General features: G+C 42.7%; 1 protein-coding gene across 4 annotated transcripts; it reads left to right on the forward strand.

Moving 5' to 3' along the window:
- Positions 1-1,052: 1,052 nt before the first annotated feature.
- Positions 1,053-15,247, forward strand: lnx2a (ligand of numb-protein X 2a). 4 transcript variants are annotated; one of them, XM_079361519.1, is made up of 13 exons: positions 1,053-1,238; positions 2,286-2,443; positions 2,538-2,707; positions 3,622-4,180; positions 9,596-9,828; positions 9,910-10,047; positions 10,228-10,427; positions 10,976-11,395; positions 11,484-11,657; positions 11,903-12,080; positions 12,174-12,402; positions 13,001-13,159; positions 14,479-15,247. In XM_079361519.1, exons 4-13 carry the CDS (start codon positions 3,777-3,779, stop codon positions 14,612-14,614), a joined length of 2,271 nt encoding a protein of 756 aa, XP_079217645.1. In that variant the 5' UTR covers positions 1,053-1,238; positions 2,286-2,443; positions 2,538-2,707; positions 3,622-3,776; the 3' UTR covers positions 14,615-15,247. The 4 variants fall into 4 exon arrangements, with proteins under 4 accessions (XP_079217645.1, XP_079217644.1, XP_079217643.1 ...); XM_079361518.1 differs by lacking the exon at positions 2,286-2,443; XM_079361517.1 differs by lacking the exons at positions 2,286-2,443; positions 2,538-2,707.
- Positions 15,248-15,296: the final 49 nt, after the last annotated feature.

Below are 15,296 nucleotides of genomic sequence, written 5' to 3' on the forward strand. Positions count from 1 at the left end.
TATATATATATATATATATATATATATATATATATATATATATATATATATATATATATATAACAAATATATTATATATTATTTATAATATAACTTACCACTTCTTAATACATTGGTAACAGTGTGTGTATTGTGTTAAACAGCCGTTTACAACAGTGAAATGACAAACTCGTTTTTTCTCAGGCCACGATCATAAATGGATGATTTCAAGACAAAACATGAGGAGTGAAATACAATAAGAAACACAAAGGACAAAAAGGGGATTTATAAATAAGCTTAAATTTAAAAGAGTTTTCTAGACTCTGTGTAAAAGGAGGCCAATACAATCAATCACTGTAAAACAAATCTGCAGTATATTTGGCCTGTGTGTACAAATAAAGTAACCTAAGGCAGGAATAGTCTTTGCATAGGTATGCTGCATCTTTATCTTCAGAATAAAACAATGATGAGGCTACATGACACATGCCATTAAAAAAAAGCTATAGGCCTATTACAAACAAAGGTCACTTGAGTGTAAAGGGGTTTGTGCAGTATCCAGTATTTACACTCTATTAATTAGTTATTAAAATTGATATCTGCTATCATTGATATCTTCAGTCATGAACTATTATCAGACAATATGTAACCAATTGCCTCCATTAACTCTCAAGATACATGAACCAGTACTTAAGCCACCTTCATTAAATATGCCTTCATAAAAAATGTGTTTAATTAAAACCATCAAACCTCATATAACTGCTATAATGCAGAAATGTAAAACATTTTAACTTCCTACTTCAACAAAAAAAAAAATGCTTTATTGCAAGAGTAAAAAACAAGTTGATAGTTTATTCATATCTCACTGTATGGCAATATTAAAACAAGTCAAACATCGTACAATAATTAATTGTGTTTTTTTTTTTAAATCCACTAAAACAGCTTTATTTTACCTCCTAGTTATTTTGGATATATGGAGAGGGTTTAAAAAGACAACATTTGGGGATTTTTTGTTTGTTTTTTGAGCAGGCCGTTTAGAAGTCCTTACAGAATATGCTATAGATTGACAGCTGTGGGCCCCGCCCACTCCCATTGACGGACTATAATGGGCGGGGCCAGTGCCGCCAAAGGCACGGGGGCGTTTTCGGACGGGTTTGCGGACTGGGCCGTTGCGGTGAATGCGTGATTGAGGTCCCGCAGCTAATAATCTTCCCCCCTTTTTGGGGCCGGAGTGCACGGCGCGGAGGAAGCATCCGGATAAGGTAACATCACATATTGCATATACTCTGTATGGATGTATGAACGGTGTTAGTGTGAGGCTGGCTGTGCACTGATATTGCTATTGTCGCTTCATCATTTGTCCTAGCTTTTCCGCTCGTGGAGGGTGGGATGGAGTCAGACAGATGGGGGCAATGATAACAAAAAAAGGCTCATGTCTAATCAAATGTGTTAAATGCCTGCGGATAGCTCACAGATCATGACATTTCATTTGGTGGGTTGCCAAGGTAATTTTAGACAATGACAGTTAAAAAAAATGAAAGATGTGAATTTAAAACAAAGCAGTGTCAGTTTTTGTTGTTATCATTGCGTGACAGAAAAGCAGCCTTTTGAAACAGACTTTGCACACAGACAGCAGGCCTGTTCCTGCAAATGACTATCAGCTTTTCAGGGTTTCAGGGCTTTTCAAGATATGAGAGGTCGAGATAGGGTTTATGAAAAATGTAGGCTAAGCCGACAGGACCTGCAGATTTTAAATCTCTGGCCAAAAACATCATCTTATCTTCTTTGAAAATGTCATTCCTGCAGACCAGGTTGTTCATATCTTGTCCAGTGTTGTAAGAGAAAATTGTCATAGCCTATCTTAAAAAAAATGTGCAGAGCAGCTTTATGGCCAATACCGTCATCTATCACTATGAAAGCAGTGCAATGACAATAGCAGCATGGTCCTGGACTCTAACACTGACACACAAACACTCAAATTCAGTTGGATTAAAGATATCTATTTTTCACAAGCATTTGACAGTCTGTATCTGACTTGGGTGAAGGAATATGTTGTACAGAGTTCAGCTGTGTTTAAAATAGATTTAAGTGCTTTTCATGGCCAAGGCACTAATCTGCAACCACAGTAAAAACCTTAACACTTTATTTATTGATAAAGACTATTTGCAGGATCCAGACCCTAAAAAGCCCTAGTGCATGATGTGTGGGTGTGTTTTAGCTTGTGTACACTTACGCCTGGACATCTACAAGTCTGTACGTGTGTTTTTGAGTGAGTGTGTGTTTGTGTGTGTGATGTGGTGATGTCACAGCTTTGTTATAGGAACAGAGAAGCCTTGTGTCCTCATGATTAATTCATGTCCAGCTGCGGGATAGAGACACAAGCAGCCAGTCACACACAGACAGACAGGAGCACGTACTTAAAGGAGGATGAGATAAGTAACTACCGGTCCGGTAGCCAAGGAGACAGGTTGTCTTAAATGCGTAGCCAAGGAGACGAGATGAAAAAAAAACAGCACAAACAAACCAAGGGTGCTCTAATCTTTATCTGCGGTGTCTGACAGGCTTTCAGACTGTACCAGGGAGGAGCAGAGCATCCTGCTGAGAGGAGTGCATCTGTTTGTGTGGCTCCTCTGCATCCTTCTCCGGCTACACTCTGAATGTCAAGCCCCACTGAACAGAACAGGCTCCAGGTCGCCATGGAGACAGGAGCAGACCCCCAGCTGGAACAGAGGCAGGTAGTCAGTGTGGCTTGGCCGCCTTGCTACGCTGAGGTACGCCCTCTGCTGTCCGCCAGTAGCATCAGGCCCAAGGGGGGGGACTCGTCTGAAGGTTTGAATGGCTTTGGATGTGAAAAACTGTGGAGAAGATCAGCACGTACAGTGCATTAGCTCTATCCTCAGTGGAGTGCTTTATTTCAAGACTTTGCTTTGGGCATGTTCTCCTTCTGTTGCAGAGGAGACTGAGTGCGTCTGCACATGGCCTGAGCTAGAAATACCATATTTGCTTCTGGGTTATTTAAAGAATCCACACTATTTCCTTTCCCTTTGTCTTCTTATTTCTCTCTTAGACACGTTCTTCTTCTTGTCTTATTGTACTTTTTTTCTCTGTCAGATTTTTTTAATATCCCATTAATCTCTCTCTCTCCCCCCCCCCCCCCCATTTCTTATCTTTTCCTCTACATCTTCCGAGCTCCTTTTTACCTCTTTTCGGCATTATTATGCCCTCTCTGTTGCTCTCCCAATCCCGCTTCCTCTGATCTGTGTCCTCTCTCTGCCTCAATCCCTGATAATTCCCTCTCTGTGGAATTGGAAGATTGCAGCAGGCGAGAGCAAAAGAGAGATTATACTGCCAGATTAGTGGACAGGAGCAGCAATACATAATCTCAGCACACACACACACACACATACACACACACACACACACACACACACACACACACACACACACACACACACACACACACACACACACACACACACACACACATACACACACACAGTGCCACTCTCTTGATCGCATGCAGACTCATGGGTACACGTGCACAAAGCATTTGCCACATGAATAAATGCACGGGCACATAATCAGACACTTGTTGTTTGTCTGAAACAGCTGTTTAACCCCCCTGCTTTGCCCTCTGACCTGCAGGGTGATGTGCCATCAGCCACTGGGGGGCATCTGTCCTCTCTGCAACTTGTTCATCCTGTGAAGCTTATGGGATAGGAGTGTGTGTGCCCCTTCCCAAAACTGCTGCCCCACTGGAGTCATTTGTGCCAAAGCTGAGCTGTGAGGAAGGAACAGAGATGGGCAGCCCAGGCTGTGAGGTGGCTGTAGCCGGGCCAGTGGAGACAGCGTTGGAGGCTCTGTGTCCTGAGTGTGGCCAGATTCACCGCAGCTGGGAGAACCACCTCTTTAACTATCGTCTGGAGGTGGATGACGACCTGGTGTGCCACATCTGCCTGCAGCCGCTGGTGCAGCCACTCGACACGCCTTGTGGACACACCTTCTGCGCCCGCTGTCTGCGGAGCTTCCTCCAGGAGAGGGACTTCTGCCCGCTGGACCGGACGCGGCTGCAGCTGCAGGCGTGCCGCAGGTCTAGCATTCTGGTTCACAAGCTCCTGGACAAGCTGTCAGTGTCATGCCCATTGACCCCAGTCTGCTCCCTCAGCATGCCGCGCTGTGACCTGGAGGCACACCTCAAACACAGGTAATAAAAATAATAAATCTCATGTACAAACAGAATAGATTATTGCTTTTATGGGAGCAAACCATAAAGCTAATCAACATGGACATAGCCACAGGAATGTCTTCTATTGGTTTATGAAGAGGCATTACTTCTGGCTTCTCTAGAGGTGGGCAAGGAGGTGGAGTTGAGGCAGGCCAAATTAAGATCATGATTGCTAAAACATCTAGCTTGTTGTGCTTGTCATCTAGTTAGTATACGACAACCAAACAAGATAAAACAGATAAAGCTGCCAGTTTAAAGATAAAGTCAGTCGCTTTTTTCTGAAATATAAAACTTAAACTTATATAAAGTGAATGCTGCTCAAATGTCATCACTTATCACTGGGCCTTCATACATGTGTGGTGGTGACTGTGTCTGCTGAGACCCTGTCCTCTGCCTGTATTTTGATGTTTTGGTTGATTCAGGACGTGTCTGTGTTTCCTTCAGCCAGTGACAGAGCCCAGGTGAGTTTGGGAGTGGAAACATTTCAATGATTGGACGCCATTCAAAACCTCAAATATGGGAAACACAGTGGCAAAGAAAAGAAAATGTAATATAGTGAGACGAGACACCTCGCTGATAAAGTTCCAAAAGTATGGTGAACCCACACAGAGGTGGTCTGCCGTCTGATGGGACGGGCTGGTGCATTACAAAAGATTTTATATTTCTTGGATAGCTTGCAATGAAAGTACAAGCAGTAAATTTATACTATGCAAAGTCCTGCAGTGGATGCACGCTTGGTGGAGATGAGCCCAGGACGAAATTTGAACGTTGTGTTTACATGCTGCAACAAACATTGCTACTGACCCTACCTTTAAGGTCAGTAATAGGATTTATGTAAAGTGAAGCCTAGCCTCCTGCAAAAGAGCTACAACGCACATAGCTGTCAGTCAATACAGCCATGCCCCTAGTTATGCCTAATGATGTAAAAAAAAAAAAAAAAAAAAAATTCCCCGCTAGCACATTTATTACTAATAAAATAATGAGTTAAGTTAAGTGTTTTTTGTCCCAGGTTGTATAAATGTATGCATTTTGCTGTAGAATTGGCATTTTAACAAGGGCTCTGATAGGGATTCTTTGGCTTTTGGAGGCAGCCTCAAGTGGACACTCTTTTTTTGCACTTCAGCATTGGTTTCATTTTTTAACAGAAGCAGCTGCTTCTTGGTGCAAACACAGACACATAGACTTAAGAAGAAACATTAAGCATGCATGCCAACCCACATTCCATACACTTTATGCACTAATGTAGATTAACTGTATAGTCAATCACACAATTTGCACAGACACTAGACATTTTCAGTCAATTGCGTGACTGAATTGATCACACCTAAATTCCCAGAATGCATGGGTGGTAGTTTCTTAGGAGGGAAACCCATTTATTTTCTTTAGTCCTCTTTGGTTGTTCACCTAAATGGTTTGAGTTTTGAGTCTTTGGTAAGGAGAATGGAGAAAGTAATGAAAAGATAAATTGGTCATGACAACAACTTTTCTGATATGAATAATTTTCGAAGTTGAAAGTTGTGTTTAAAGCCCAGCCATCCTCTCAGTGAGCCTCTATCTTATAGAAACTTGTGATAGCCACAGAGCCAGAACAGGTCCGACTTCACCGTCGTCCTTAACCTCAGGAGTGTCTGTCCTTCCTCACGTCTTGGCTTTTGACCCGTTTGGACCAGGTCCTGTGAAACCCTGAGGGGATTATTGGGTTGTAGGTCATGTGATGAGGATTAGTGGTTCCCTACCATAGTCATGGGTTGGCTGACCAGGTGCTCCATGTTCTCAGTCTGCAATCATGCTGAGTAACTTCAACACCAGAGACCTTTTCAACCATTTCTTCTGCGAGACAGCCAAAGGCAACCCTGACCTGTGGTGAGTTGAATATGGGGAATGGGGCGATAAGTGGGGTGAATGGGGTGGCACATCTTTTAATCACTGCTTTCTACCAACGTTTGTTTTGTCTGCCTCTGCTTTCTTGTTCCGTCCTTCTTGATGTCTTTGCACTAAAAAGCATCATGTATTTAGAGTATTTGTCTTGCATCAGACTTGCCTTAGGGAACCCAGGTCAGGTTTGATGGATCTGGTTAGAAGGAAATTACGTATTTGAGAGGAAAGGAAAAGTACTTGAAGATTTAACTTTGCTTTGTACAAATCCTTCAGTCAGAAAATGCTTTACGTAAATGGGGAAAAAACATAGATATCAGGATTATAAAAAAGGACTTTTATTGATTTTGGGACATACTTTTTTTGTGTCCGTTGATAAAGTGCAATCTATCAACGTTTTGAATCCTTCTGATTGACTGGATATCCTGTCTACATCTAACACCTCGGCTCATTGAAGCAGATTTTCCTTAACAAGCTCACACTAACAAGATCCTTAACACTGTTAAAAGCTTTTGTGAGTCAGCTGTTTTTACAGTACAGCCCTGCCACAGACGGTCTATGTAATGCCTTTAAAACAGCATCTTTATGTTCTTGAGTGATGCACTTTCTAACTACATGTGACATTTGTGGGACAAATGATAAGACATTGGTGTGATAGAAGCACGTGTTGAGAAAAAACAAAAAGTCAGCAAATTGTCTGTAAAGACAGTGGGTTGAGCATGATACAGGTCTATATTTAGGTAGCATTACCTAAGCTAACATTAGCCACCTTAAGCTGTAACAGCTTAACTCCTGAGTGTATTAAAGTGAGTAAGTGTTTGTTGATTTGATCTTTCATTTTTGAGAGAAGAAGGTTTGTTTTCATCTTTAGTGAGCACATTAGAGCGCTTTAAGAAAAGAAAGATTGTTCCTGCAATCCATAAGATTTTTAAGTATTAGGATTTCAAAGGTGCCCTGGATTTAATGACCAACAGTCTCCTGGTTCAAGACTTTTAATCATCATCACGTTTGCAGATCGCTGCCTCTCAGGGAGGTTTGCACACATCATGTCGTGTGAAGAAGACGAGGGAAGATGCTTTAAGACGGATCAAATAAGGTCGCTGTGCGGATTTACGTGGCATTCTTTGGTAGAGATTATACCTCTGTTAACCACGTGCATTCACTGCTCCCCTTACATGAAGACTTAGGTTTAAGATAGTATTAGGAGCCGAAAGTCCGCTGTTGCTGTGTGACTTGGACAGTCAACAATGTTTATGTTGAAGGTTAGGGATCACTGGGCATTAGATTAAATGGAGAGAGTGGTGGCAGGCTGCTGTGTTGCTTAGTGGTCAAGGTGTACTTTGTTCAGACACATGTTGCTCTTTGCCTTTTTACAACATCTACCCTTACACCAAATGTCTGAACAAAGAACCAGAAAACGTCGACAGTAGTAAGAAGACATGATGAACGTTTTTCAGCTGTCTTTGATCTTGTTTCTGCAGGTTTGTATGTGATCTACATGAACTATTCCTGAAGCAAAGGACTCAAATTAAGTTCTTTATATGAGCTTAAACTATTTTTTTTTTCTTCTCACAACTTGCCATTTGTTATTTATTGAAAGAAAAACTTTGGATAAATAGATATTTAAAACGTATTTCTGAAATAGCAAATGTTGTAAAATAAAAATAAAATAACATAACAATTAAAACATTGTTAAAAAAAAACCCAAAGAGAGCAATATCTCTAGTCTTTGCAGGAGGAACAGAAGCATTTCATTAAATCAATCAGCTCATACTGTAGTTGCCTCTTAAAGTAAATACTTCAGTCAATTAAGGGTAAGACCGCACTGATCCTTTGAGTCTGTCTGTGTTTATTTTTAATCATTTTCCAGAGTAGAGGTTCTATTTGTGGGACAATGCATCCCTTTCCACTTGATTTGTGCTGTTATTTTTATAGACAGGACTCAAAGCATCATCAATTTTAGACTTTGTCTGTATACTGTATGCTGCGTTTCTCTGTTTTATATAACTGTCTTTATTATAGTTTATATAACTCTCTGTAGTTTTATATTGGGATTAACAAGCAAAATCCAGTGTCTTTGAAAGAAATCATTTCTAAATCTTTCGTTCATGAATTTATAAAAACTATAATCACATGATTATTTTCAGCCTACTGTGTACTGCAGTGAGTGGGTTTTCCTTGGGAATAGAGGAGGGTTAAACCACAGACTGTATTAAACGTGTACATCGTGTCAGTGACGTCACCGATTGGTTAAGAATGTTTGGTTTATGAAGTGCACTTTTGACATCCAGTTATAGTAACTGAGGCGGGCCTTGAGCTTTCTAGCCACCACCTCCAACAATTCCTAGTCATAGTCCAAAGACAATCATGCATAGACACCCTGGGGTGCATGTGTGCACATTTTTGGACATTGTTTCTATGGTGATGGGGGTTTCGAGGAGTACAGAATTTGGATAGCAGGAGAGACAAGCATTCATTAAACATCTTAAAGAGCTTAGACAGCTCAGTAAAATAAAAAGAGAAAAAGCTGAAGACCGCCATCTGAAATGTGCTCATCTTTGGGTCATAATGTAACAGCTACAGGATGATACTGTGAGCACCACGAGAGTCTACTAATGCACACGTGATTTCCATGTCTGTAGTGACAAAAACGTGACAAAAAAAAAAAATAGTAATAAAAAATGCCCCTGAGTGAATTGCTCAAAAAATATATGGGCATATTTAACGTTTCAGCAGATGGGCAGTCAGCTGGCACAAAAGAGAATCTAAGATCCCTTTTCAGCTTTCGTACTGTGTATTGGTTTTGCTTCAAAAAGCAGAAATAAGATAGAGGTTTTCCTGCTTGTTGAGGGTAAAATTATGTGTGGAGATAAAATTGTGTTTGTAAGAACTTGCAGATGTCTTCAAATTGTGCCATACTCCAGTGTGACATCATACTCTGACTCCAGACTTTCTTTCCCCATAGTGTACCCTCACTTTAAAGTATGTAATGGTCTAAACATGTTAACTAAATGTAAACTGTTTGCAGAAACTCTGATAAAGTATGACAAAGCTGTATGGCCTGAAAGGATGGCTGATATTTATTAAACCCACTATTCATGTTCTTGCTACAGTTTCTAAATGTTTTGTTGTAGCAAAGTTGTGCCTCAAGTTTTTGTCACAAAGAAGACGATTAAAATGTGGAGGAAGAATAAGTCTTGCAATTATTAATGGTTGTCTGTTTGCTTTGCTAACCAGCCACCACAGTAAAAGATGCACAAATGTCAAACGTTCTTCTTCTCTACTCTTAATTCACTAACAGCCAGTTGTTACATTAGTGACAGAAACTTGTCACTGCACAGTGAATCCCTCCAAGCCACACTTAACTGTTCACAACGACTTTGTCGAAGATGGCCACAATTAAAGGGGACTTTTCCCAAAGGGATCAAGTTCAATTAAATGTTAAATGAACTGATGTGGACTTGATTTTCTTTACATGTCAGATGGACTAACAAACTGACGCCTGTTGCTTGGTGAAAGGTGTCCCGGGACGCGGTGTCAGCAGACCAGCGTTGATGGTCCGCGATGTGAGAGTGGGGACGAGCGAGGAACGGGAACCAGCCCTCCCAAATCGCCGCACACTCCACAGACCAACCTGAGGGACCGTACACCCTCTCCACCCACTGGACCTAACAACACCAACGGCAATGGGCCGATGTGGACCGAGGCCGGATTGGACAACCCTGCTTTTGAGGAGAGCACGGAGGAAGACAGTTAGTAGATCCACTTAATTTATCGAGCAAGATTTAGATACAAGCGGACAATATGACAATTCCATCTCCTCATGTCTTTAGGTGTGGTGGGGTTGGAGTGTGTGGTCCCCAGGGTGAAGCGGCCCCTTAGTAACCCTTGCATCCATCTCCTTCGCTCTGTCAGCTCCACCTCCTCTGGATGGGACTGCCCTGAGTCTCCGCCTCTCTCTGCTGAAGAGGGTAAGACATCACTTCATGAATACTCGCGATCTTGGCATCAATGAAATATTGCAGTTTATCTCTCTTGCAGTGTAACCTTATACGACAGGATAATCCTAATCATGCAGCATCATGTAAGTAGGATGTGGAAATTGGATTCTGAAATGCAAGCGGTGTAATGTGATTTGTTTGTCCATTAAGGCTGTGTGAAGTTGCCCTCGCTCCCTGAAGGAGAGATTACTGCCATTGAGGTTCACCGGGCGAACCCGTATGTTGAGCTGGGCATCAGCGTCGTCGGGGGAAACGAGACACCTCTCATCAACATTGTGATTCAGGAAGTGTACAGAGACGGGGTCATTGCACGGGATGGAAGGCTGCTGGCCGGGGATCAGATACTGCAGGTAAGAGTGTTGGAATTGAAGTTCTTTAATTGATGACTTCATCAAACACTCAACACCATAATTTCACTAGACAGGTAGTCTTACGCCTTTATTTGCAGTGAGGAAAAAACACTGTCATATCAGCATAAAGCACATTGTACATTGTGGTATTTAGTTTTTTGCTATTAGTATCTTTTGTGAAGATGTACATTATTTTATTGAATGGACTGTGGGAGGGAGACATTGGGGAAATGAGCCCCAGGCCTGACACAAACCCATGCTGCCTGCTTGCAGGACTATATCCTCTGTTAATATGGTGTGACTTAAGCGCTAGGCCATCTGCGTCCCAGTGAAGATATTTTTTTACCAGCTTTCAATGCCTCTGTTGTCGCTCCAAACACATTTTTGTTTTTGTCATTTTTTCTTTTCTTAAACTTGCAAAACCATGTGTACATTTTCTGCTGAATAAACTGTGTTTTATTGATCGTTCTACTTATAGCTGCTGTTTTTAATGACTTGGTTATAATGGGTAATGTGACTTTTTTTCTTTTACTGGTATTTTCCCAAAGGTGAACAATGTGGACATCAGTAACGTCCCCCACAGTTTTGCACGCTCCACACTGGCCCGTCCCTGCACCACTTTACAGCTTACTGTGCTAAGAGAGCGCCGCTGTGCCTCTCGCCCCCCTCCCTCTTCCTCCTCCTCTTCCTCCACCCCGGCTGTGCCCCACGCCCCCTGCTCCACCCCTGAGGGAGCGCCGTCAAGCCCAGCCACGCTGAGAATCACCCTGCACAAGCGGGACTCGACAGAGCAGCTTGGCATCAAGCTGGTGCGTCGAACAGATGAGTCAGGAGTGTTTGTGCTGGATCTGTTGGAGGGCGGGCTGGCAGCAAAGGACAGCAGACTGCGGAGTAACGATCGTGTGTTGGCAGTCAATGAGCAGGACCTACGCCACGGTACCCCAGAGCAGGCCGCACAGATTATACAGGTGAGATCATTCGGACTTCCACTGGTTGCATCGATGTATTCAAACTTTAAGAAATAAAGTCACTGAAACACTGACACTGTCTTCCCAGGCCAGTGGAGAGCGAGTCCACCTGCTTATTGGCCGACCCAGTAAACCAACTCCTCCTCCACCGCCAAAATCAAGCTCCACCAGAGACCTCTATTGCCTTGATCACTTCCTGCCTATCCACAGCTCCACCCCAAGTCCTGTGCCCGTGCACCTCTCCCGCACCAGCACCCACAGAGTGAGCACATGTGTAATGAGTGGTTGTGTGTGTTATTTTTGCATTTTTGAGTCTTGAGTCTTTGAAAAAAAATTAATCACAGTTTAACAACATAAATCAATACGAAAGCTTCCTAATATATACTACATGGCTGCACTGATTTGTTTTAAATAAAGAAACGACCGTGCACAAAGTGTAGTTTACTGAAGAATGTTCTCCAGTGAATGAACCTGTGTGTGTGTGTGTGTGTGTTTGTGTAATCCCAGGACCTATCCCAGTGTGTGAGCTGTAAGGAGAAACACATCACCATAAAGAAGGAGCCCCTTGAGTCTCTTGGCATGACGGTGGCAGGTGGGCGGGGCAGTAAGAGCGGTGAGCTGCCAATCTTCGTGACCAGTGTCCAACCACACGGCTGCTTGTCGAGGGACGGACGAATCAAACGAGGTGAGCGCTGCCTCAGAGAGGAGAATGACAGACCAGCTCCATCTGATTCATACAGTGTGCATGACACCGCAGTCTTCTTCCTATCTTCTACAGGCGACATCTTGCTGAGTATAAACGGGCAAGACCTGACATACCTGAGTCACAGTGAGGCTGTGGGCACCCTGAAGGCCAGTGCCGCCTCGCCCTCCGTCCAGCTGCGGGTGCTTGAGGTCAGCATGGTGGTGGAGGAGCACGACATCGACGAGCTGCTGCCTCACACACACGACAGTGACTTTGATGCCAACTGGTCCCCTTCATGGGTCATGTGGCTGGGCTTACCCAGGTTAGCACACAGAGGGGAGGAAGAATAACTGAGACACACTTTTATCTTTAAATATCATACAGCTCTTGATTTAAATGTACTTTTGTAAAGTGTGAATATTAGCCTCATGTATTGGTCTATATTCATATATAAGCATTAACAGCTGCTGTGGACTCTGATTTCTTAGGGCCTGGACTATATAGAATCATTATCACTATAAATCGTCATTTTTGCCTAAATATTTATGAATCCAACATTGATCTCAGGATATGTCCTATAATTTGGGTTTATTGGATCGCTGTATGTTTTTAAGCTTTTCTCTGTCTATATGAGATTCTTGCCATGTTCTGAAACTTGCTATCAGAGTAAATTAAGGCCAGTTTCAAATTCATTGTGTTGGTTAGGTTTTTCTCTTGCTACTTTTTCTTTGTTTGTTAAAAGGCTGGTTTTGGTTGGGAAAAGGGAAACTGTGGTGTTTTTTTTTTTTTATCTGATATTTTCCTCTACTTGTTATTGATTTGATTTAATAATATAAATCAGAGTCTTCGCTCCTTTGGAGATGCTGTTGGATTGTATCATTGGCTTGTCCTTCATGCTGCCCTCTTCTCTTTTCTTGCAGCTACTTGCACAGTAGTCATGAGATTGTTCTGCGTAGGAGCCACCCGGGCAGCTGGGGCTTCAGCATCGTCGGGGGATACGAGGAGAGCCACGGCAACCAGGCGTTCTTCATCAAGACCATTGTACTCGGCACGCCTGCGTACTACGACGGCCGCCTCAAGTGAGTGATCAGCTGCTATCTGCGTCTTATGTCAGCTGTGACACACAGGCAGATAAAGGGACGTACTGAGGGTGGTTTATGAGAGTGGTGTGATTGTGGCCACGCCTACAGAGTGCATTAAAACTGACAACGTTTTTTTTATGCCTCAAGTTTTTATTAGACGTATCTCTTTACAAGAAATGACTGCGTGATGACCATTAAAACGAAAAGAAAGATAGCTGCCATATTTCAGGGAGCTTTTTAGAGCTGAGAAAGATTGAGAGGGCTCTCAGTAGTGTCTCAGCTGTAAAAAGAACAATAGGAAAGTATTTACTGTACTCCTTTTTCCTCTCCTAAAAAGTAAGGTTTCGTGTTTTATATCAAACTTTTAAGAGGCCTCGAATGCTATTCTTTCAGTTTCATTATCTGCTTTGATTTTTACATCAACAGCCAGAACATCAGTTATTTCTGATTCATTTCTTTATATTGACTCTGGCCCACAGCTCTCTGCCCAATACACACATTTCTCTTTGTATCAATGCTTCATGTAGTTCAACAGACTAACACCATGAACAGAAGATCTGAGAACAACACACTGACGAACAGAAAACGTAATGCAGCCTTTAAATTACGTGCATGGAGATTGAAGTGGTGGCTTGTATAAGGTCTATGCACTGTACAGCGGTCACAGTATATACTGTAGATGCCACTCTCCCTCCCATTGGCTCAAGGTGAATTTTCTGGAGAATATCCTGCAGCGTTCTGACGTCAGCCCACTCGGACTTGTTGCAGAAAAAATACCTGGGGTCTGGGAGGAGAAACTCCGGGTGACATCCGATTGAAAAAAGGGGCTGTTTGCGTTCACAGCCCAAGTATTAATGAGTGTCAATACTCATACTTGTTAAATTACCTGTGCCATTTATTTTATTTGAATGAGCAACACTTCATGGACATATTCCTTCATCAGGACAAACCATTTATGCTGAGTCAATCCTACTAACACGGTCCTCCTTCTGTACATCCACTCGATCACCAAGTGTTGATTCAACCATGTCTGAAATAAGTCACAAACTAAGGTGTTTTACTCTAGTTTTTGTAATGTTTTCTGGTGATGAAGTTCCTGCTATTTAAAAAAATACTCAAGTTTCAAGTAATTATTTCATTTGAACCTTTAGACTAGTACAACTACTCATCCCAGCTCTCTGTGTAAGCCACTGCCACGCCAAATGATTTAGTTATCTTCAAAATCTTCCTTTGACGTGCTATAGTTTTTGGACACGTCACTCCTCTCTGTCTGTCTGTTATAATCCATACTGACTTGTCTTTTTGTGTCTCTCTAGATGTGGTGATATGATTGTGGCAGTTAACGGCCTGTCGACAGCAGGAATGAGCCACTCTGCACTGGTCCCTATGCTAAAGGAGCAGCGCAGCAGGGTGGCACTTACTGTGGTCTCCTGGCCTGGCAGCCTGGTGTAACCGGGCCAGATCTTATCCATGCTGAGGCCACCCTGAATGTTCTATATTGGGAACGACCTTGGCCAAAGTCGACTTGTACATGCCACTGTACATCGCTGCATATCGGGCTTAAACTAGGACCAAAAGCATCCAGAACTGTAGTAGACCCAGCAGGACCAAGCCTGTCCTGACCAGGTGGGACCTGGTCCAGATCGTGCCACGTCACTCGACAGACTGCACTCACACACACTGCTGAGTTCATATGGTCATGTTGTCTTCACTCCAGCAGCGAGGAATGGTACTGCAACTGTTAACAGAATGTGATCTGTGCTGTAATCACCTCTCCAGGCAGTTGTAGAATCCAGGGCTGTATTCAGGTGGATGCATCGTTGCAGGTAGAGATAGAATCAAATTATTAAAAGTAGCCTGTGATCCTTTGTCATCTAGGATAATGAGCTGTAATCACGCTAATCTAGAGTTTCTGCAACACCAGCACTGTATCCAGCTGAATGAGCCTAAGGCCTTATTAGAAAACCTGCCACACCCCAGGGGGTTCACCTGCCCTTAGGCATCATCACCATGACAACCAGCTGGAGTTTTTTTTACATGTGTGTGAATGTGTCTTCGGTTTGTTTAATAAACAAATTTCCTTCAGAGGACTCTACAGTGTGGTTTTCTCATTTGATAGGGTGTGAGGAGGAGG

The sequence above is a fragment of the Symphodus melops genome (assembly GCF_947650265.1).
Source record: "Symphodus melops genome assembly, chromosome: 14".
In the NCBI taxonomy this organism is placed as follows: Eukaryota; Metazoa; Chordata; class Actinopteri; order Labriformes; family Labridae; genus Symphodus; species Symphodus melops.